Source organism: Myiozetetes cayanensis, unplaced genomic scaffold (genome assembly GCF_022539395.1).
Source record: "Myiozetetes cayanensis isolate MyiCay16 unplaced genomic scaffold, myiCay2020 scf23, whole genome shotgun sequence".
Lineage (NCBI taxonomy): Eukaryota > Metazoa > Chordata > Aves > Passeriformes > Tyrannidae > Myiozetetes > Myiozetetes cayanensis.
This window is the reverse complement of record NW_026087445.1, coordinates 9,782,778-9,806,099: the sequence shown is the minus strand read 5'-3', so window position 1 is coordinate 9,806,099 and position 23,322 is coordinate 9,782,778. Positions and strand designations below refer to the sequence as shown.

At 59.7% G+C, this 23,322-nt stretch overlaps 1 protein-coding gene across 1 annotated transcript; it reads left to right on the top strand.

The window, feature by feature from the left end:
• Positions 1-1,540: 1,540 nt before the first annotated feature.
• Positions 1,541-18,579, top strand: NR5A1 (nuclear receptor subfamily 5 group A member 1). Its single transcript, XM_050319961.1, has 6 exons — positions 1,541-1,752; positions 2,208-2,349; positions 6,059-6,699; positions 13,566-13,685; positions 14,227-14,374; positions 18,332-18,579. Exons 1-6 carry the CDS (start codon positions 1,651-1,653, stop codon positions 18,577-18,579), a joined length of 1,401 nt encoding a protein of 466 aa, XP_050175918.1. The 5' UTR covers positions 1,541-1,650.
• Positions 18,580-23,322: the final 4,743 nt, after the last annotated feature.

Here is a 23,322-nt window from a genome sequence, read left to right as displayed (position 1 = left end):
GCAGCCCCCACACCCTGGAGCAGGCGTGGGAGGCGTCCAGGACCCCTCAACCCTTGATGCTGGCTGAGCCCACGTCCCTCCCCAACCCACCCTGGCAGGGATCAGAGCCTTTGCCTCTGAGTTGCTTTTGTTCCTCGCAGTGTTTGCTCGGTTCTTCTCCCAGCCCACAGCCCCTCCTGGCTTTCTCTTCCCAGATGGCAGGCCCTGCTCCATGGCTGCCCAGCAGCTTCTCTGGGAGCTCGTGGCAAGCGAGGGGGCCATGGCCGAGGGGCTCTGCTGGTGGTGGGAGTGCTCCTTCCCGGCCGTATGGCGGCCGACCCGAACCGTGGGCTGCTCTGCTCCTATTCTTAGCCCAGGCTCCATTCCTGAGGGCTCTGGAGCGATGCTGCACCGAGCCCGTTTCCTGTTTGCCGCTCTCCCTGCCAGTGCTGCTTCCTACTCGCCGCACCCGCGGGCGGCAGCTGATGTGTGGGGCAAGCGGGTGGGGTGAGCCAGGCAGGATGAGAGGAGTGGGATGAGTCCTGCAGGACAAGCTGTGCGAGATCAGCTGTGTGGGGCCATCAGCCATGGCTCCCCTTCGCAGGGCACTGCCGGTGGCACAGCCCTCGGTCGTCCAGAGCTCCAGACACCCACAGCCCCGCGCCCTCCTGTGCTACTGCCCTAGAGCTGTGCCAGCAGCAGCCTCCTGTGGGACGGGCTCAGCTCCAGTGCCTCGGGCTCCCCATGGCCAAGTGCCTGGGTCGTGGCATGTGGCCTGGGAGCATCCTGATAAACAGGACGTGCCCATAGCCGGGTGCTGTGCTGGTCTGCAGCCATCATGGAACATTTTGTTACAAATCCCTAAGCATTGAATTGATCCCTGGTGTCTGACTGGCAGACCAGGACACTGTTAGCAGTGGGTGCTCCGGGTGGGGTGGTTGGTGCTTGGTCTGAACTGTCACCTCCTTAGTGGTGGCCCCAGAGGAGGTGTCAGGAGCTGCTGCACATCCTGGTCCTCCCCACACAGCCCTCCCTGGGCTGGCAGGGCCAGCTGGTGTGGGGTAATGGGGAGTTCTGACAAAGCCAGGGGTCCAGGGACGTGCACCGAGCAGAGCAGGCTCATGCTCAGACACAGTTAATTGTGCTCCAGTCCCGGGACTCCTGGTTCCCAGTGGATCGTGCCACTTTCAGGCCAGATACCCAGGGAGGTTGGGGGGCTCGTTGTTCCCCACAGATGATGCAGGGGAGCAAGAAGGGTCTCTCGTCTCTTCCTGCAGAGCGGTGCCCCCTGCCCGTCCCCGAGGAAGTCCCTGGGGGGATCCCCGGTGCTGCCGAGGCCTGGCCGAGCTGCTCCCCAGCCCAGCCGCCGAGTCCCCGGTCCCCGGGCCGGCGGGTCCCTCCGCCCCCGCCCCGTCCCCGCCGCCGCGAGCCTCCCGCTCTCCCAGAGGAGGTTCCCCAGCCCCGGGGGGCTGGCCGTGAGCCCGCACCAACATGGAGATGCTCTTCCAGGCGCTATAAAGAGCTCCGGCTCCCGCACCTGCCGCTCGGTCTCTGCCGCGCCCGCTCCTGCTCCGCACCCAGCGCCGGGGCTGGGGCCGCCGCCCGTCCCCTTCCCCGTCCCGTGCCGTCCCGCTGACCGCGGCTCGTCCCGCAGCAGGGCCGCTGGAGGGGATGGACTATTCCTATGATGAGGACCTGGACGAGCTCTGTCCGGTCTGCGGGGACAAGGTCTCCGGGTACCACTACGGGCTGCTCACCTGCGAGAGCTGCAAGGTAGGATCGGCTGGGGCGTGAGGGGTCGGGGCTGCGGGGCCGGGGCTGTGCGGGGCCGGGGAAACGTGGCTGGGGCTGTGCGGAGCTGGAGCTGTGCGGGACCGAGAATGCGGGACCGGGGAAGCGGGGCCGGGGCTGTGCGGGACCGGCGCCATGCGGGGCCGGGGCTGTGCGGGAAGAGCTGCACGGAGGAAAGGGGGCCGGGGCTCTGTAGGGAGCGGGGAGGGGGCTCTGCAGGGGCCGGGGCAGCGGGACCGGCCGCGGGGCTGCTCTCGCCCGTTTTCGTTAGCGGCGGATTCGCTCCCGGCGGTGGGACGGGAGCGCGGCCGCGACGGGAGCCCCGACAGCGGCGGGGGCGGCGGGACCCTCCGTCGGAGGCGGGTGAAGGGGACAGGGCGCTGATGCCAGGATGCCCGTGGCGGTGCCCCCCGCAACGCCGCCGTCCGCCGCCGCAGGGCTTCTTCAAGCGCACGGTGCAGAACAACAAGCACTACACCTGCACCGAGAGCCAGAGCTGCAAGATCGACAAGACCCAGCGCAAGCGCTGCCCCTACTGCCGCTTCCAGAAGTGCCTCACCGTGGGGATGCGCCTGGAAGGTAGGGACGGGCGGGCACGGCGGGGCCGGGGGCGGCGGCGGGGCCGGGAGCTGTGCGGGGACTGTGCGGGGACTGTGAGGGGCTGTGAGGGGCTGTGCGGTTCCCGGGACTGATCGCGCTGGTCCCACTGCCGCCGCCTCCCCGGACTGGTCATTCCCGTGGCCGCTTCGATTCCGTTTTTCCTTCCGAAGTTAAGAAAATATTCGTTTTTTCGCGTAGCCTCCTGTTTTTCCCTTGTTTCGTTTTGTTTTGTTTTTTTTTCCCCGGGGTTTTGTCTGCCACGGCTTCAACTTTCCAGGATTTTTTTTTTTGCTGGCAGGAAGGTTGGGAAATAGCAAATAAATTATTTTTTTCCTTAAGCACATAATTCCAGAAGCCGAGTCTTAAGGAAAACGTTAAAAATTATGGGGCTAGCAATAAAACTGCCGTAGACCCACCACGAATTGTATTTTTCCTCTCGGTGACATTTAATATAACGGATTTCTGACCCTCGAGGGGGCAATTCCAGCCCCATAGCCGCCTCCTCTCTCGTGTCGGCGCAGTCGATCCCGGCATCAGAGTCGGGCCCCGACAGCCACGAGTCGCGTGTTGTGGTTTCTGCAACATTCAGCAAGCGACAACGAAATATATTTGGGGGGCAGGTCGTTCGCACGGGGTGGTAGAGCAAAAGCAGAGGCAGAAGGGGCCACCCCACCCCAGAGTCAGCCGCCCCCCCCTCTCTTCTCCCCTGAAATCGTTTGTGTTTTGCAGCGGGGGGAACTGGACTGAGTCCCTCTCCGGCCGGGCTCAGTCCCTCTCCGGCCGGGCTCAGTCCCTCTCCGGCCGGGCTCAGTCCCTCTCCGGCCGGGCTCAGTCCCTCTCCGGCCGGGCTCAGTTCCTGGCTGGCCGGGCTCGCTGCGCGGGGCACAGCGCGGTTTATCGAAAGTCCTCCGTGTTCTCTCTCCGGGAGCAGGATGGGAGCCTGCGAGCAGCGGCGCAGGAGTAAGACACAACATCGAGCTGCAAAATCAGCCCCTGCAAACTCCCGGCGTGGGCTGGCTTCAAAAACAGATCCCAGTTTCACTCTCCTCTCTGGGCTGGAGTTACTGGTGACCTAAATCATTCCGTGCATGCTCTGGCAGCTTTGATCGAGGGGGATTTGAGCGTTGAGCAGGGGCTGGAGGCCCCTGGGAGAGTGGGCAGGGGCAACTCTTGGGGTGCCCGAAGGAGACAGGCATGGCTTTTTATCCCTTTCCAGTACCTTTTGTCTTGCTCACTGTGGAGGTCCTTTGGTCCCGGGGCTGTCCCAAACAGCCTTTTCTTGTTTATTTTCTTGCTGTTGGCCCCTTAGCTGAGCCGGGCTGTCAAGGGGATCACCCAGTGGAGGGTGATATTCCTATGGAGCCATCTCTTTTTTGGTAAAAAACAAAGATCACTTCTCCTCAGCTCCTAGTATTTTTGGGCAAGGCATCTGAGGTGATGCTTTGGAGGTGAGTCTCCAGCTCCACAGGACAAGAGCAAGCCCAAGATGCTCGATTTTGGGGGCAGCGTTGACACAGGTACCCCTCAAAGTGCCTGAAGGGAGGCTGGAGGGAAGCCCAGCACAGGAGCAGCACAGCCCTGGCCCAAGTCTGCCACAGCCCTTGGTCAGCCCCTGGGCACTACCCTGGGCACACCCATGCCTCTGCCTGGGCAAGGGGAGGCAGAGCCTGGCCAGCAGCCTGTCCCAGCCCAGGTCTGCGTGGGGGCGAGGGCAGGAGAGGCAGTGGGAGCGGAAAGCGGGGGCTGCAGGGTGCTGAAGACCCCTCCTGCTGCCATGTGGGTGTGTGACTTGGGGGTCACCTGGAGAGGGTTTTTGGAGGGGGTTGCTGTGGGTGAAGACTCTTCCTGGGTTGGCTCCACTCAGGCCCCCTTGCTCTGGAGGTCAGGGCACATCGTTTCCTTCATAGCTGCCAAGTGGGACGCAGCAAATGGCAAGTTGTTCCTGATCCCAAGTGTGGCACAAATGGCAGGAAAAGCAGAGCAGGAGGGAATTAAAAGGCCCCTTCTCCCTTTGTGTTCTTGCTGTGAGCGGGGAGGAGATGTATGTGGTTGCCTGCAGAGGGTTTGTGAGACTGGACTGACAAACTTGCTGTTTGGGGGGCTTGGGCAGCACCAGGGGGGTCTCTGCCTGTGCACCCTTGCCCAGGGTCATGGGAGTCCCTGTGGGATGCAAACCCTGGGCATTGCTGGCCTGACCTCAAGCAGTGGTGGGTATACATCACTTCGAGTGGGGGTGAGATTTGGGCTTTAGGTGTGCTCTGGCTCTGGGATGTGTGGCTGGGGCTGCCAGGCCTGCCCGTGCCAGCTCGGGCTGCCAGCTGTGCTTGCCCACAGGAGACCCTAGCTTGGATATGCACAGTGCTGATTGTGGCACCTCCCTGGTACCCCTAAGTCCAGCACTGTCTCGGGGCAGCTCTCTGCTGCCCAGAGGGGTGTGGGGAGGCTCTCAGGGGCGGGGGCCACGGCACCCCTCGCTTCAGAGGCTGCTGCTGGCTGCCCACTCCCAGCGAGATGCTGTTTTCATGAATAAAGAATGAGGGAGGAAGCCAGGGCGGCTCTCCTGGGAGCACATTCCTGCTCATCCTGGAAATGCTGCTGCTCCCGACCACACTCCCGCCTTTCCAGCCTGCCTGGGGAGCACTGGGGAGGTGCTCTGGCTCTCCGGGGGGGCTGGCTGCGCGCCCCAGGATAAGTAGGCGAAAGAGAGGCAGAGGTAACAGATGACACACAAAGCAAGACCCGCTGGCTGTCAGCAGGAACATGAACTAGCAGAGGGTTTTTTGCCTTTGATGCTCAGCCTGCGAGCTGCTCTCGCTGGCTCACTCCTCCGTCCCTCTGCGCTGCCGTCCAGCTCCCAGCTCCTGGCTCCCAGCTCCCAGCTCCCGGCTTCCAGTGATCTGAGGCTCTTCCAAGGGGTAAATCAGGGCAGCAGCCCCTGGGAGCACAGCAAGGCAGTGCAGAGGGACGGGCTCCTGCTGCAGAGAAGCACCTGCTCCCTTGCTTATTGACATATTCTTGGGTTTCTTTTGGTGCTAAATGGGAATGTCTGCTTTGCTGCAGCCGGGACATTGTGATGGGCTGTTGGAGTGACTGTGCCAGCAGGATGCTCCAGCAGAGCCCCTTGGCGAGGCTGTACCTGCAGGGCTGGCAGCCTCCTGTCCAGAGGCCAGGGTGAAGTGCACCCACTGGGACCTGCTGTCCGTGCTGCTCGAGAAAGAGGGAGATTTGCAGAAAAGCAGCACGTGCAGCTGGGATGCAGGGAACCAGGGTCCTGAGGGGGCTGCGGGGTCCCAGGCTCTGCCGAAACAAGGAAATCCTGGGGCTGGTCCAGTGTCAGGGTTGTTAAAATGAAAGTGGATGTCAAGCCCCCTCATCTGCTCAGGCTTCAAGGGCTGTCCTCTCAATCCATGGGGGATGGAAACCACTTTATCCCCCAGCTTGTTTTATAGTTAGAGCCAAATGCCTCTTCCTTTCCTGCAATTTCTAGAGGCTCTGAGAGTGACATTGGCTGGGCTGAGTGGCACAACCTGCTGTCCACTTTATGGGAAGGTCTTCGTGGTGCCCCAAAAACCCTTTTCACCATCAAGTCGTGTGTCTCCCCACCCCCCCTTTTTCTCTGTGCCGTGTGGAAGCCCTGATCTTCCTCTGTGAGGGTTCTCTGCAGCCTCTGCCCTCTCTCTGTCCCCAGCTGTCCGTGCAGACCGGATGCGGGGAGGGAGGAACAAGTTTGGCCCCATGTACAAGCGGGACCGTGCCTTAAAGCAGCAGAAGAAAGCTCTGATCCGTGCCAACGGCTTCAAGCTGGAGACGGTGCCTCAGATCATGTCCCCGGTGCAGAGCGACTACAGCCTGTCCTCCACCATCCACAGCATCCACGCCATGTCCAAGACCCTGCCGCCCAACCCCGCTGCCCTGACGCCCGTCGACTACGAGCGCAGCCCCTACGGGACGCCCTCCCTGGGAATGACTGTGCCCGGCCACGCGCCGCTCCCCGGATACCACTACCCCTCCTTCCCCAACCGCACCATCAAGTCGGAGTACCCCGACCACTACACAAACGTGCACGAGTCTGTGCCTGCCTACGTGTACCCAGAGACCTACCCCAGCAGCTCTCCCCCCGACATCCCCGAGGTCATCCTGAAGCTGCTGCAGCTGGAGCCCGACGAGGCCCAGGTGAAGGCACGGATACTGGCCTGCCTGCAGCAAGAGCAGGGCAAGGGCCGGCACGAGAAGCTCAGCACCTTTGGCCTCATGTGCAAGATGGCTGACCAGACCCTCTTCTCCATCGTGGAGTGGGCACGGAGCTGCATCTTCTTCAAGGAGCTGGAGGTAGGAGCCCGGCAGCGGGGAGGGACGCTGCTCTGGGCGGGCGATGGGAGGCTGCCATGCCATGAGGATGGGGTGCTGCTGTGGGCAGGACTGAGGTGGAGGAGCTGTGAGGGCAGGGCAGCACTCGTGGACACAAGCCTGGTGCTGTCACAGCAGATCTGCTGGCACATCCCTGTCCCTCTCCCAGCTCCCTGCACGGCGGGGCTGGAGGCACGGTGGCCCAGCTGCGGTGCCAGAGCGATTCCCACTGCCGTGTGGGGCTGATGATTTCAGATTCATCAAGGCAGGGGCAGGTGTGGAGGCAATCGCCGGCAGAGTGACTGCGGTGTCAAGCTCAAGATATAATTGAAAAATGTAACATTGAGGAATTATAGTTGAGACAATTCTCTCCTCCGCCTTTAGGAGGAAAATCGATGTGGTCAGGTGAGTTCTATTAGCGCCAGGCAGCCAGGGCAGGGCTGGCTGGGGTGGGGGACAGCACCAGGCCCACTCCAGAACTGTGCCTGCTGCCAGCAGCCCACGAGTGTGGCCGGCTGGGGGACATGCAGCTGAGCCCCATCCCACCAGGACATCCCCTTAGCAAATGCCCCTGAACATTTACTGGACCCAGTTTAGCAGGGCTGGGGCAGCCTCTGCCATCCTGCACACATTGCCAGGCTTTCAGACATTTTCCATTCATGCTCTGCACTGACCTAAGTTCCCAAACCGGTGCAAAAATGGGAAAGAAAATTTGTGCCATGGTCAAAATCCAGAGAGCCCCATCCCGAGGCATCTGAGAGACATGGGTGCCTTCTAGTGCTTTCAGCGTGAGGCTGTGCCACCTGGCTGGCCAAAATCACCTTCTTCCCGTGGGGCTGTGGGGATGGTACTGTGGGACAGGACCAGGCTCTTCCCTGTGCCATGGTGCCATGGGCACCATGGGGCTGAGCGTGGCCAAGCCTCACAGCTCAAAATAGCCCCCAGCTGCCAGAACAGTGTCAGGAAACGGCATTGTGGGGGTGGGTCAGGCTTGTTTCAATCATATCAGTGTCCAGCCTGGATTTTGGGAACAGGGTGGTTGTTGTTTTCCAGGAGATATTGTAAACAGTGTAAATTCAGTTCCTGGCGGTATTGCTGTGTAGCCTTGTAAATCCATTGTTAGCCTGACTGTGCCACCAAAATAGGCTGTTTCTGTGTGAATCCTTGGTGGTGGGTGCTCCTCCTGCTGTGGGGCTCTGGGGAGGATGACAGGCCTCACGTGGGCAGGGGCAGCTGTGTCCTGCAGGGAGCAGGTCATGTCCCCTGCCATGCCCAGGACATGGGGTTCAGTGCTCAGGGATAGGAGCTCAGCTGGGATCCACATCCACCTCTGCCATCTCAGGGGCTCGTGCCTTTGACCTTCATCCACATGGTGACTGTAGAGTGCATTCCCAGCATTTTGCAGGGCCAGGGACTTCAGGACACCTCATTCCCCTCTGGCTCCGGCAGGGGAACGCAGTGTCGCCGTCCTTGGCTCCCTCCCCTGCGCTGACTCTGCGGCACAACGGGGCAGGTCCAAGCCCCAGCACAGAGTGGAGGTGCCCAGGTGCCCCAGGATGGTGCTGGGGCTGCCCCCTGCCCCCCCAGCATGGTGCAAACTCCCCAGTGCAGGGCAGTGGCTTCTCCCTGGCCATGGTGAGAGCAGCTGGTGGGAAGGAGTAGGTTTGAGATCTTGAATCCCCATTGCTGCTCCCGCCCAGCACACAAGCAGATGGCTGCTGGGGCGGTAAATGGACTCCTGCTAGCACAGGGTGTATGGCTGTCCCTAAAGCCCGCACCGGGGGACACGGCAACCTCTGAGACCGATGGCCACTGGTGCAGGCAGTCCCTGCTGGGTGCTCGGGGCTCCTCGGAGCAGGGATGCCAGCAGCCCTCTCCATCCCATGGGAAGGTCTGTGTGAAAGTGAGGGTGCCCGGTCCCATCGGGGATGGGCTGTTGGCCCAGGCCAGGGTGGGGATTGAGGCTGGAAGGGCACTGTGCTGGGATATTGCTCCAGGGCACCGTGCAGGGCTCACATCACACATGGAGGGGTTGCAGACAGGTGAGAAGGGGCATGCAGGCAGATGACCCCATCATGCCAAGCCCTGCCTGAACCCTCCTAGCTGTCTGCAGAGAGCTGGCTTCTCCCCAGAGCCTCAGAGGGGGCCTGGAGAGGAAGAAGAAAATCTTCAGGGACATGGGGACCTGCTGGCTCACGCCTGGCCAGGATGAGCCTTTGGTCCCTGCCCAGGGAGAAGGAGACCAGGTTTCTCTGGAGCTGGCCAGTCTTGTTCCCGTTCTCATTCCTGGCCCAGCAGTCTGGTGGGGGGCAGACTGGGTGCTTTTCCCTCTCCTCCTGAGGGGGTGGCTGGGCTGGGAGATGCTGGGGAGCAGCCCCCCGGCTCCGCTGCCGTGCCCGGGGGAGGAGGGGGGCGATGGGCTAATGGCCTCTTGACATCGGCTCACACGCCACGTCCGCCCGCAGGCGCGGGGCAGTCAGATTGAAAACAGATTTAACTTCCCAGATATATCGTTTCATTTAAGGGCCAGTAATTCTGTCAGTCTGCCACTGACAAACGAGGGTCCCCATGCCAATCCGCCGGGAGACTGATGTCGCGGCGCTCATCTCGTGTCACCAGGAGGAGAATTACGGACTGCGCTGGCCTTCGGAGGCAAGACTAATAACGCTGTGCGGCAGAGGGGGATTTGGGGGCCCGCTTGTTTATCGAGGGCCGGCCAGGCAGCCGCGGCGCGAGGCCGCGCGGGCGGAGGTGGAAGAGGTCAGCGCTGACGCCCATAAATACGAACTTTAACTGAGTCTAGATGAGATGTGTCAGGACTGAGGGAAGATTTGCAGCATCTCTTCAGGAAGAAAAATATGGGCCGGGGGTGAAATATATTTTGTTGGGTCGTGAGTCTCAGGCAACTTTGTCCTTTCAGATGTAATTTTTTTATATATATATGGAGAGAGGCAGACAGGGAGATGTGCATGCACACACATATGTGCTCTTGCACACTCACATTGTGTCTGGTTTTGGAGTGGTTTATAGGTTTATATAGGTGTCACTGCCGTACCTACATATCAATATTGTGCACACAGGGTTGCAGTGACCTTTAGATTGGGATGAGCAGCCAGGAATGTTAAACAAATTGCCACGGTTTCAACCCGAAGGCCAGGCTGGGCTGGGTGTGCAGAGGGTCCCTGTGCTGCAAGAGGGGCACGGCACAGCCACAGGGTGATGGGATGATGCTGACCCCTCCTCTGCCCCTTTGTGCCACGGGCAAGCACCAGTGATGGGGGATGCTGAGGGCAGCACCATTCCCATGGACCGAGGGCTCCCTGCGCTCGCTGGGTCTGTTGCTGGGCTGCTCTCCCTCGGTCCTCGTCAGAGATCTCAGAGCCACCACGAAGCCTGTTTGCAGTCAGTTGCTTCTCTGCCTTTCGCATCTGTGGGTCATCTTGACCCCATCTCCTGGCCAATGGCCAGAGCATTTTTGGCAGATTTAAAGTCTCCTTCTGGTCGTGGATGCTGCAGCAATGTTTAGCATCCCATGCACTGGGGGAAATGTGATGCTTCCCCTGCCTGTGTTGTCCTGACCAGCACAGCCCTGCCTGCAGAGCCCTGGTGCTCGTGCAGCCTGGGCCACAGCAGCATGGGAGCCAGCAGGGAGAGGAGATTCTGGTCTCGCTGCACTGCTTCTGCTGGTGTTTGCTTTAAGCTACCCATCCTGGTGGTATCTGGGCAGGGGGATGGGGACATGAATTCACCATTAACACCTTGGACTTGTGTGAGGTTTTGATTGCAGGTGGCTGGTGGACATAAATCCACTTTCGCACCTCTCGGTAGCTGAGGTGTTGGGTCCTGCTCACACCCAGTAATTGCTGGGGCTGTGGCTCGGGGCACTGACGTGTGTCCTCCACCTGTGTGAGGGTCATGAGACAAATCCTGCACCTGAGGTCTGGGTGGAGGCCTGGAGAGCATCTCTGGATAGGAGGCAGGTCAGGGACACTCCTTGTGCCCGTGCCTGGGGATTGATGTCCCGGGACCCACTCAGGGCTTCCTGTCAAAGCGGGACTGCTGATGGTCACTCTGCTTCCTAACAGAGATGCAGGAGGGCAGCAGTGGTACCCAAGGTGGGGGATGCCCTGAGCCAGCTGTGCAGGGAGCAGTGAGCACAGTGAGCACTGTCCCCAGGTGGCCTGGGAATGTTTTGGGAGCCCCAGCACTCCCAGGGGCTTTCTCCCTTCTTACCTACAATCCCACAGGGAGGCTTGTAGGAGTTTAAAACTACACCCACATGCAGGTCCTGAAGCCCTTGCCTGGGCAGCATCACCCCTGACTCTGCACTCTCTCCCTCCCCTCTGGTGCCATCCCAGACCCTTTGCCCACAGGGAACTGCATTTTCTGTAGGTCACAGGCCATCAGCAGCCCCAGTGACAGGGGATTGCTCTCCCAGCATGGCGGGAGGGATGGTGTTTGCAGCGTGTTTTGTGAATGGGTTAAATGTTTGCTTTAAAAAAAAGGTAAAAATTGCCTCTCAAAGGCAGCTTGCATTAGGCCCTTGATAAAGCACTCCGTGGAAAAGCCTTGACATCAGAAGAGGAAGATCCTTTGCTTAACTTTAACTTGGATTGTGTGTGCTGCCGCCTGGCTGGGAGGATTGATTGCCTCACAGTGCCCCTCCATCAGCAGCCCTCTGCTCCTGGGAGGCCAGGCCAGTGTGGGGGGCAGCCAGGTGAGCCCAGCCAGAGCCCCCTGCAGCAGAGCCACAGTGCCAGAGCAGGGCTGTGGGGCCTGCCCACTGCCACCCAGCCCGGGGCATGGGGACACCCAGCTTGGTGCTGGGACCTCTCTATGGCCCCCAGCCCTGAGTAGCCCACTGAGCCCCCAGCCCACCCTGTCGTGTTCCCAGCCACATCACCCCCACGCCACGGCCATGTGGCTCTGGTGCACTGCGACGCTCCCAGGGAACACCGCGGCACACCGGAGTGTGCTGGCAAGGGAACAGCCATGCAGCAACCACACAGGGTGAAATGTGCTGCTGAGGGGCTGCAGGGAGGGAGCAGAAACCCCCCCAGAGTTTGGCAGGAGTTGATCAGCAATTCGTAAAGGAAGAAAAGATTTCAAAATTGTTGAAGTGTTTTCTTTTGGAAAAGCTAAATTTTTTTTAGAACTTTTTTCGAGGCAGAACCTTCTGTCTGTCCCTTCTGGAGCTCATCTCGCTCAGGAATGAGGCACAGGAAGGAGCTTCCAAAACAACGCCCCGGCTCAGCCGGAGCGGAGGCGCTCGGCACGGTCCGGGAGCGTGCAGCTGGGCTGGCAGAGAGCTGTGCACTGGGACCCCAGTGCCCTGCCAGGGCCATGAGCCTTGGGGCAGAGGTCACCATGGATGCAGAAAATCCCTGTTCTGTTTTGGTGCAGAATGAGCTTTTCCCCAGGTCTTTGTTCAGCAGCTGAACAGGAGCCTCACAGTCCACGCTGCTGGGCCAGGGAGCACGGCTCCTTCCCTGCCCTGGGCGATGGGGCAGGGGCAGCCCCACTGTGCCCCTGCCCTCCCTGCAGGTGGGTTCGTGCCTGGCAGGAGCTGGTGCTGCAGCCCCAGCCACCTCGCTGCCTTCCCTCCCCATCTCCCTCCCCATTTCCCTCCCCGCGCTGCTGCAGGACGGGCTCTGAGCACCCACTGCACTTGAGAAACAAATCCCGGGGAGCGCTGGCTCTGAGGCTCTGAGACCATAAAGCTCTTTCTCATCTGGCTTCTATTCCTTTTGCAATCTCCCAGCGCCGGTTTATTGCAGCCTCTTCAGCAAAACGAGGGCATTATCCAGCCCTGTGATGCTGCATCTGTCTTCCCTCTATTAAAGGGGGAGCACAATGGCCCTGCAGAGCTCAGCTGCTGGTACTGGATTTGCTCCGCAGGGAGACAGTACCATAATCCCAGCCCTTTCCCTACACCAGCCCTGTAGGAGTGGGGGGGTCCAGGCAGGACAGGAGTTCAGCTCTCTGTGGAAAGGATTTGGGGTGTGAAGAGCAGTGCCGAGGGGACGTAGCTGGCGACCCACGGTGGTTCTCAGTGGGGTGGTGGGAGGGCAGCTGAGCTCCCCGTGCCAGGACAGGAGAGTGCCCAGTGTTCTGACATGACTCTGGGTACGGGGGCCTGGCAGAGCTCTTGGTTCTGCCAAATGTAGCCTTTGGCTCTGGCTGCTCGTCCTGCCAGTCACTGGTGCTGCCTGCAGTCCCTGGCACCCTGCAGGACCTTTTGGGACCCTTCCAGCGTGGTCCTGGCTGGAGCTCTCACAGGGGCAGTCCCAGGTGTTCCTCTGGCCTGTGCCTGCACGTACACACAGCACCAGTGTGAGCGTGCACGTGACACGCGTGTTGGTGCGTGGGCAGGGCTGGGCTGGCAGCTGCAGGGCACAGCCATGCCCCGGCTCCCCCACGGCCCTGCTGCCCCCCCGGACCCGCCAGCCCCACTGGGGAGGAGAGGATGGTCTTCTTTCGTTTAAAAGTATCCAGAGGGACTGCCTGGACACACAGGCCCTTTGTGCAGCCACTGCACATCCCTCCTGCAGTCATTTTGTTAAAATTTTTGTGCAATTCGGGGAGGTTGTGCCTGGTGGGGGAAAACCAGTGCTGATAAGATCCAGCAAGTGCCACTGAAACACACTGAGCTGCTTTGAAGCCAGCTCTGCACAGCCATCTACCCCTCTCCTCTCCTCCAGTTCAGGGTCCCCCTTTCTGGGATGCAGCTCCAGCTCTCCCTGCTCATCCAAGGGCCCCCCTGCCATGGGATGTGTGCCAGGTGCAGGGTGGGTGCTGTGCAGTGCAGTGTGCTGGGTGTCAGCCGTGCTGCTCCTGCTCCCTTTCAGGTGGGTGACCAGATGAAGCTGCTGCAGAACTGCTGGAGTGAGCTGCTGGTGTTCGACCACGTCTACCGGCAGCTGCAGCACGGCAAGGAGCACAGCGTGCTGCTGGTCACCGGCCAGGAGGTGAGCAGTGGCCAGGGGACTGTGCTCCGGAGGGGTGGGGGCTGCCTGTGGGCGTGGGGTGAATTTTTGATTGCTTCTGGCCCAGTGTGGCCAACCAGGCATAGGGCAGATGGGTTTGTTTGCTGTACTATGGGTCTGCTTGTGCAGAAGGTCCCATCCCATCCCATCCCATCCCATCCCATCCCATCCCATCCCATCCCACCACACAGCTCCTGGTTCTGGAGAAAATTATTCTGTATGGAAAGATCAACAGCCCTACCTGTACTCTCAGTGGTGGGATGTGAAGAGGGGCCCCTTCCTTCCCTTAGGGGTGGCTTTTGGAGATGGGGTGCCTACAACATCAGCACTCTATGAAGGGCTCTCCTGTTTTAAATGAGGTTCCCGTTTCACCCACTGGCCTTTTCTTTGACACCCCTCATTCTCAGTGGGCACTCAGGGCTGGTTCCAAGCTGGTTCCCAGCTCTTGCCCTGTGTGGGGTTCCCTGCAGCAGGTTATGTGGGGCTGGGGCTGCCAAAGCTGATGCCATCCCGATCCTCGCAGGTGGACATGTCAACCATCGCAGCCCAGGCCGGCTCCATCCTGAACACGCTGGTGCTGCGGGCGCAGGAGCTCGTCCTGCACTTGCACTCGCTCCAGGTGGACCGGCACGAATTTGTCTGCCTCAAGTTCCTCATCCTCTTCAGCCTCGGTGAGCACTGCTTTGGGGGCTCTGGGACGAGGGGCTCACTCTGAGGAGTGATGGCCGTGCTGGGGTGCAGGGTCTGGGTGTGGGAGCACAGCTGAGGGAGCGTGCCCAGCCCGGGGTCCCGCTGTGTGATGAAGGGGCTCCCAATGAGGAGCCATGGCTGGGACCTGCCTTTCCCCCCACCAGGGCTCTGAGGGGTCTCCTGCCGCAGGCTGGGCTGTGCTCCAGCTGCAGGGGACACTGCCATCCCCTTGACCAAGTGGGGCCTGTTTTGGTCACTTGCCCATCAGGCTGGCAGGGAAACAAGCACTGATAGGGCTGTGGCAAAACAGGCGTGTTGACAGAGGCGCAGCGGGCCGGGCCGGCCGTATCTGCCGGCGTTTGCGTCACAGGGCCCGAGCGCCGCGCTGGACGGGGCTCTCTGCTCCTGATTAGGCTGAGCCCGCAGCCTGCGGCCCGGCCCAGGCGGTGGGTTCACACGCTCCCACCTCACCCAGACTAAACAACACCGAGCTGCAGGCACTGTTGTCAGAGCTGGAAACCTCCCTGGGGTGGCACAGCGGCTCAGCTCTGATCCTGCCCTGCTCCTGCCCCGCTCCGGCCCCACTCCCACCCTGGTCATGCTGCCCACACTGCAGGGAGCATCTCCACATGCACTGCGGCCAGGGATGTGTCTCCATTCCCTGCAGGCTTCCCCCAAGGCAGGGGTGCCCAGTGTAGTCCCAGGGATCTCAGCCCTGGGCAGGGCAGCGCAGCTGTGGGTGGTGCTGAGCCCCACAGGGACCCCAAGGGTGCCCAGCTGCCATCACCACAGGTACTGGCACCTTCCCCTTGGGGGCAGATCTCCCCTCCCGGTGTGAGGCCTGCAGGGGGTTCATATGGCTGCCACACTCACGCCTGTGCCTCTGCAGCTGCCTCCCTTCCCACACCTCCTCAGTGGCTGCTGATTGCACCCGCCCCACGGACAGGAACAGCCATTTCCCCAGGGAAGCTGGGCTCCCTGCAGCATCCAAGTGATGGTGCTGGGATGGTGAGCCCAGCTTGTGGCAGACCTGTTTCCATCTCCATCCTTGTCCCTATCCGAGCCCATCCCTGCCCCTGCCCCAGTGCCTTAGCCTGTGCTTGCCCTTCTCCATCCATGAGGTCCTATCTAGGGACCAGGGGTGGGAGCCACACTGCCATCCCGTTCTGCACCTGCAGCATCTCCTCCCTCAGCTTTCCTTTCCTCTGGAGCTGTTTTGAAATCCAGAGAATGGAGATGCGATAATTCCCCGCTGGAACAGTGATAAGGTGGGGCACAAACAGTGCCCGGGCTGGGAAATGAAGGAGCTGGGGGGGCTCGTACCCCGAGCCAGGACCTTCCTCGGCCACTGCCCGAAGGTTCAGACCAGCAGAGCTGGGTCCCCACCGTGCTGCCGTGTGTCCCCTCTGGCCCCCTTGGCACTGCACGGGGAGCAGGAACAGCACCCACCCCGATGGCTTCCCTGGAGCAGTGGCTTTCAGGGAGGGCGTGGAATCCAGTAGCTGGGTTTTCCCATACATCGTTTTGCCCCATATGCAACTTTTTCTCTCCATGTTGCAGAGCTCACTCAGAGTAATTTGCCCTTCGCAGGCTCAGCTGTAGAGGACGGGACTGTGTATTATGTGCAGGATGTAATTGCCTTTAACAAGAGAATTTCCACATTTACCACTCTGCCACAGCACAGTCAAAGCCAAGCCCTGCTCACAAGAGCTGCCATTTGAGTTCTAAATAGATTTCTCTCCTGAGCAGGTAAAGAGATTTAATTAAAATTAGGGCTTCTCAAAATAGCAATATTTATGAGGACGGCACAGGTTAGCTTTGTTCTACAGAAGGGCTTAATAGAGCCTTAATGGATTGACCTATCATTCGATTTCATGACTTACATTCATGAAGCAGCTACTCTTGGGGAGGGGAGGAAGAGAGGCTTTTATAGCCCACATTCCCTTAAGCGTTTGCAATTTATCAGCAGCTTCTCCCAAACAAAAGGAGCTGTGAATAGGAAGAACACTTGAGGGCATAGAAATAATCCCAGGCATATCTGTATGTGTGATGGGAGGCTTTGTCACAGGACAGTCTTTGCAACTGCTGCAGTGTCTCTAAATGAAGTGAGTCAATGTTATTTGGACAACATTCTTTATTCCTTGCAGGAATGAAAAGATTATTCAAATATTCAATTAAACAGTGAATAGGGTCTTTCAGAGAACCAGGTGAGTTCATCGAGTAGAACTAGCTATTGTTGAGCCAACTCAGGGGATAGATTTGACATTTATCAATATAACTTCTTTTTTTTTAATGACATGCACAATAACCTTATGCAGATAAAGAGATTTCGTAACAAGAACCCGGGTAGGAGGAGACAATAGGAGCAAATGTGCCGCCCAGTGAAAAGGGAAGGGTGATCTGATAAAGTACATCTTGGCACAACCTGTGCCCTTTGTGCCTGTAGCCACAGTGCCCATCCTGGCCAGAGGCTGGGGCTCCCTGGGGGCCCACAGCCCCCCAGCTCTGCCTCTGCTCCCTGGGGGCTCTGCAGGCCCCCCAGCTGCACCTCTGCTCCCCAGCCCCTGACCCTTGGGGGCTCCTGGCTTTGCTGGGCTGCAGCAGCCTCGGGTGCCATGGTCCCTCTGAGGGAGCCCTGTGGGGACAGGTGGTGGTGACAGGGCTACAGACACCCCCACCCAGTGGCACAGGGGTCCTGTCTGCTCCCTCCTGCTCAGGCACCTCCATCACCAGCACTGCATTTTGCCCTCCCAAATGTTGCTCAGCCCTCTGGGTACAGCCACATTCAGCTCCCCACCTTTTAGGGATGCAAGCCAGAAATAACCCCCAAACTCTCAGCTGTCTCGGCCAGAACCCATGCCCGTATTGCCCTGTTTCCCTGAATTTGGCTGTGCATCAGCAGCTGTGGGCCCTGGGCAGCAGACCTGGTGGGGCTGTGACCGAGGCAGGCCTGCTGGGCTCCTCGTGCTGCACAGTTAATCCATTAAATCTTCTTGCCCCAGCTGGGCTCGGGGCCAGGGCTGGCAGCAAGGTCACTGTTGGGTAGGTCTGGTACCGTTGCTGTGTGTGGCTGTAGGTGGTGATGGGGCAACACACGGCACTGGTTCCCTAAAGCCACCGAAATCCCTGTGCAGGGCCAGTTGAATGTGTTGCACTGATTGGAAGTCAACACCTCGCCACGGAGCACTCCTGGCAACCTGAGAGCTGAGGCAGCACCCTTGGAGAGCAAACCCCAGCTCAGGCCACCCCAAAAGCCTGGAGAACCCCCAGCCCATGAGCGTGGGTTGTCCCTGCAGTCAGAGGAGACCACCCCTGCCCTGGGGCTGTGCCTGCCCCAGCTCTTGCAGCTCTGCCTTCAGGACTGCAGCAGCCTCTTGCTGCCAGATCCTGCCTGCACCTTGGTGCCACTGCCTGCTGTGCTGCTTCCCACCCTGCTGGCAGCAGATCTGGCAGTGGGATTATGGGAAGCTCCTGCAGCCCTGGCGAGGCGTGGAGGATTAGGGTTTCTAGGCTGGTGAGCCTGGTTGCCACATTGGAAAGACCAGGTTTATCAGGGAATTAACTCAGCCGCTTCCTTGACCTTCGGGAATTAAAGGGGGTTGATGGCAGCGGCTCCTGCTGCGTGAACACAGCTGGCAGCACCTTCTGGCTTTGCCTCTTCCTGGGCAGAGAGGGCAGGGGGACACCAGTCCCGCAGCCAGGGGGTTTGGAATCTGTCTTCAGCATCAGGGGAGACTTGGGAGGCAGAGCAGGGACAGGGAGCCCACGGCTGGACAGGGATGGGGCATGACACTCCTCCTGCACTGTGTTTTCCTGCATGGGGAGCACCACCCCCACCCAGGAGCGTGGGTCTCTCCTGGCTCACCCAGCACGGCATGGCGTGGATGGGGCAGGCACATGAGTTTGGCAGCATTTCATCCTCCTCCTCCTCCTTGCAGACGTGAAGTACCTGGAGAACCACACGCTGGCTAAGGATGCCCAGGAGAAGGCCAACGCGGCGCTGCTGGAGTACACGGTGTGCCACTACCCCCACTCCACGGACAAGTTTCGCCAGCTGCTGCTGTGGCTGGCGGAGGTCCGGGCGCTGAGCATGCAGGCAGAGGAGTACCTGTACCACAAGCACCTGAGCGGGGAGGTGCCCTGCAATAACCTCCTCATCGAGATGCTGCACGCCAAGCGGACTTGAGCACGGCCGCCAGCACGACGCGGCGCAGCCCCAGTGCCACCAGCAGCGCGGCAGGGGCGGGACTGGTGCCCGGGGCTGGCTGCCTTCCACCCTGCCTTCCTCAGTGATGCTATTTAACCTCTGCTATTGGAAACGTCCCAGCTGGTTTCACACACAGCAAGGACGGTTGAGGCTGCAGGGCCGTGGGCTCGGCTGCTGACCTGCCCCGCTGAGGCGCTGCCCCAGCTCCACCGCACGCCTGGTGCCTGAGCCTGTCACCTGCAGACCCGGCTCAGCAGCACCGAGGAAGGGTAAAGCCTGTCCCAGCTTTTCTCCTATCTCTGCTCCTCTCCTGCTATCCCTACCAGCTGTTTCTTCACCTTCCCAACCCTGCCCCACGTCTCAGGGGCCCTCGTGCACAGGGCAGGGGAGAGGTGAGGTGAACCCCCTCCAGGCTGTGGTTTTGTGGTGGTTGGGGTGTCTCCAGGCACTGGGGGAGCACACAAAGGAGCCACGCAGAGCACTGGGGCTGGGCTGGAAGGGTTGGCCCTATGCAGTCTTATGACCCCAAGGTGCACATGCTGTGTCCCACCGGCAAAGCGAGGGTAGGCAGGGGTGGGCAGTGCTGAGTCCTCAGCTGAGGATCATTTTCCCAGTGCCTGCTGGTGCTGGGGGCAGCAGCTGTGGCTTTGCAGGCCGTGGCAGTCGCAGTGCCCAGAGCCCACAGCTGTCCGTGGGCAGCACAGCTCTGTCCTGCCCACAGGTGATGGCGGCAGGGCACCCAGGCAGGAGGGAGCTGCAGGCAGGTGCCCAGGAGCTTGGAGAATTCTGGGGAGCTCTGCAGCCCCCTTTCTGCATTTACCAGCCCACATGCATGGTTAGGGAGGAATAAAGATTTTCCTGCACTTTGTGTTGGGCCCCCACACCCCCTCTTGAGGTCTGCGGTGTCCCCAAGCCGAAGCCGCAGGCAAAGAGCTCTCTGTTCCTCTCCCATCATGGGACAGGGGCTCACAAACAGGACTGGGAGCACTGGGGACATGCCAGACTCTCACTGCTGCTTTCTCTCAATCTCAGCCATGCTCTCCTCTCCTCCTCTCCTCTCCTCTGCCCCAGCAGGCAGCCCCTGCCCCTGCCTGACCCTCAGCTCCGTGGGCTCCTCCACAGGGTTGGGTCGGCCGGGATTGCTCCCCAGGTCGGGGGGTCTCCCTGTCCCCAGGGGCCATCGCCCGCCGTGGCTCTGCAGAGCCGGTGCCTTGAGGAGCCACAGAGGCTGCGCCCGGAGCTGAGTGGTTTGTGAAGCTTGTTAGATGCAGAAGAGTATGTTTGTCTCTGCTTTAACACGTTTGTGCATTTTCCTCCTGAAGTCTGTGGTTTGGTTTCACCTTCTTCTTTTTGTGAACTTAAAGAACTGGAGAAAATGGTTTGGGAGGTTAAGATGTTTTATTTTCAGAAAATGAAAAGTGTCCTTAAGTGTCTTTCTCTCTGTCTCTCACATCCTTTTCTCCCTCTTATCCCTCCCCTTCCCCAATACTCCCCCTTCCTTCCCAGGCAGGAGGTTACCAACTTCCTTGTCAGGAGTAAACCACTGTAATAAATTTTGCAGTTCATTTAAAAAGGCAAACTTTGTCTTTTTTGACTGTCTTTCTTCCGCTCCTGGTTGGTGTTCCCCCAGCTCCCCATGGGCAGGGGAGCAGTGCTCAGCTCCCGGTGCCCACTCCTGGGGTGCTGCCTGCCTTTGTGGGACCGGGACACTGGCTGTGAGACAGGGCCACTGCTACTGTGGGATTCAAAGCATCAGTGCCTCGAGGTCTGGTAAAGAATGCTGCAGGGAACTGCCATAGTGACTCTGAGAGTGTTTTTTGGAGTGAGCTCAGTAATGGCAACATTTACGGGCTGTTAGAACGATTATCCTAGGCTTGGATTGCTCACATAGCTCCTGGTGGTTACCGTGGCCCCTGGCCTGGCACACACCATGGCAGGGAGCAAAGCCATGGCAAAGCACAGAGCTCTGCCACAGACTGACATAGATGTGGTGAGTGTAGGATTTCGGTGCTGGGGGTGCCCCAAGGCCCACCCCTCTCTGCCCCTGGAGGTGCTTGGCTGACTCCAGCCAAGTGACAGTCCCCACACCAACCCCACCCCCTGCCCAGCACAGGGTGGTTCTAGGGCTGCAGAGCCCAATGCGTAAATACAGACTGGGCAGCACGTGCTGTGCTGGGATTGGGGAACATGGAGAACACAAGAGAGGGCACGGGGGAGTGGGCAGTGCCCTGGTCCTTGTACTGTGGCCAAACCCCCTCTGCTGTGCTCAGCTACACAGAGACACTGCACGAGCCCCTTCCCTTGGACACAGTGCAACAAGGAGAGAAGGTTGTCTTTAAAATCAGCATTTACTGTTGTCATAATCAGTAAAACCTCACCACGCTGTCTGTACTCTAAACACTACAGAGGTAACAGAGGAACAGGGAGGGAAAACAGAATCCAGCTGGCGAGGGGCTACACCAGCCAGGCAGGAGCCCAGGCGGGAGCAGGGAGAGGATTTTTGTCATAAACAGCAGAAGATGCTGTTGATGTCAGCTGGTTTAGAAAAGGCTTGGAGCCAGCTGCTGGCTTCCCTAGTGCACGTGCTTCCTATGCAGCCTGTCCCCAGCCCTGCCCTGGCACAGTGGTGTGGGGCCAGCAGCGGGGCTGGGGAAGGAGCCATCCTCACTGGCACAGACCACGGGCATGTAGAGGCTGCACGAGCCACAGGGACCCCCAGCACAAGTACCTGCTGTTGGCTGCAAGCCCAGGAGAGGAGCAGGGCCAGCAGCAGCAGCAGATGAAAGCCCACGAGACCCCACAGTACCCCAGTCCTGACTTGGTTTCACCTGCACATGCTGCTGGGGAGAAGTGCAGGGTGACAGGGACAGCCCTCCAGGGGAAGCCAGCTCCTCCAACCCGCCGTCCTTCCCAACTGTTGGAAAACCCCTGGTGTTGTAGCCTCGTCACCCAGAAACTTCTCAGAAACCTAAAGCAAAAGAGAGACAGTCTCTGTAACACGGTCCTTTGGCAGGGAGCCAAAGCAGCAGCCATGCACGGGGCCAGGGCTGTAGGAGAAACCTCTTCTTCCCTGCTCAGTCACCTGCCTGAGCACAGCAGCCACTGCTGAAAGCACGGGAGAATGAGCTTTACATGGGATTCAGTGAAAATACCAGCACTGCCATGGCAGGAAACACCCATGGCCCATGGGCTGCACCTCCTCCACAAGGGACCCATCGGGAGGGACTGTGGCACCAGCAGTGATCCCCCCACAGGGCAGCCCAGCAGGGTCAGCACGGGGGGGCCCTGCATTTCTCCCCGTGACACTCAGGTGTTCGCCTGGCTTTGAATCCCAAAGACTCATAAATGCCTTGTATTCTCAAACCAATCTTGTTTAACGCAGTACAGTGAGAGTTGCAGAATTACTCAGTATCGATCAGAGGAAGGCTGGGCCGTGGAGACAAGATCCATGTTGCTATGTGTGGCTTAGCAACATATAAACGTATTCAAAGCGAATAATGAAATTATCGAGGGGAAACAAAGCAGCCATCACTTGAGGAGATGGAGGATGTGGAAGCCTCTTGGAGCCCTTGTTTGCCAAGACAAGGAAGATGGGACTTATTGTTTGTGCAAATATGTGAGCCCCCCCAGCCATCCCCTGCTCACAAAAAGGGTGCAATGAAGGCGGCAGCACTCTCTGCACAGGGCAGCTCTGTACAGCTGGGCTGGAGCTCATTACTGCACAATGCTGCCTGAGCTGAGCCCTGCTGGGGGGAGCCCAAATACCGGGAAGGGGAGAGCCAATGCCTGCCTCTGGCCACAACCATGCTGCAAAACTCCCCATTTCTATGGTTCTGAAACTAGCATGGGATTTACCTGGGTTTTATCCACCCTCTTCCTCACCCATCCCATCTCACACCTCCCCATGGACCCACTGGCCATCTCTTGAGCTGGGAGCCAGTGCCATGCCCACAGCTCTCAGAGGAGCATGGCTGAGGCCCTGGAGCACACAAGAGCTGGGAGATTGTGAGCACACCCACGAACTGTCCCCAACTCTCCCCACTGCCCTGAGGGGCATATGGGCTCTGCCAGAGCTCCTGTTGCTGGCAGCACCATTTTCATCCGAGCAGGATGGCAACTTTGAAATAAAGATACCCGAGGTAAATATGTCTCCTTTCATTCAGCTATTTGGGAGAAAACAACAACTAGAAGAGGGGATGGTGTCTGAGCTGAAATGATCTGTCCCTGCTCATCACCAAGGTTTTGGGTTTGCTGACCCTGGCATCTCTTACCCAAGATTTCCACAGTGCTTTGCTCTGTGAACAAGCTGTGAAGGCAGAGGTCTGTGTGAGGCTAAGTGGCCCTGGAGGCCCCCGGGCACCCCTGCAGCTGGGTGCTACAGCCTTTCATTATCTGCTGCAGTGGCTGGAAGCTCTTGTGGCTGAGCCCGGAGCAGCGCGGCGAGGCCGGCACCGGCACTGTGCCGCACGTGGCTCCACGTGCACAAGTGCACAGAGGAGAGCTCTTCTGCTTCAAGATCTTCTCCTTCACCCTGGGCTGAAGGACTGCCCAGCCACGGGCACCCTGGCCCCGGGGCCAGGCGGGAGCAGCGCTCAGGGCTGGGGGGTGGCCGAGCACAGCACCCCCCGCACACCCCGGCTGCTGCCACGGCCACGGCGACCGAGACCAGCCTGCCGTGTCCATCACCCAGCGGGCAGACACGGGCCTTTAGAAACACACTGA

Bases quoted from the DNA above. Each gene is read 5' to 3' on its own strand.
- NR5A1 (XM_050319961.1), top strand. From the start codon at position 1,651: ATGGACTATTCCTATGATGAGGACCTGGACGAGCTCTGTCCGGTCTGC. The intron at 2,350-6,058 runs GTAGGGACGGGC...CTCTGTCCCCAG, and splicing joins CGTGGGGATGCGCCTGGAAG to CTGTCCGTGCAGACCGGATG. The intron at 14,375-18,331 runs GTGAGCACTGCT...TCCTCCTTGCAG, and splicing joins CCTCATCCTCTTCAGCCTCG to ACGTGAAGTACCTGGAGAAC.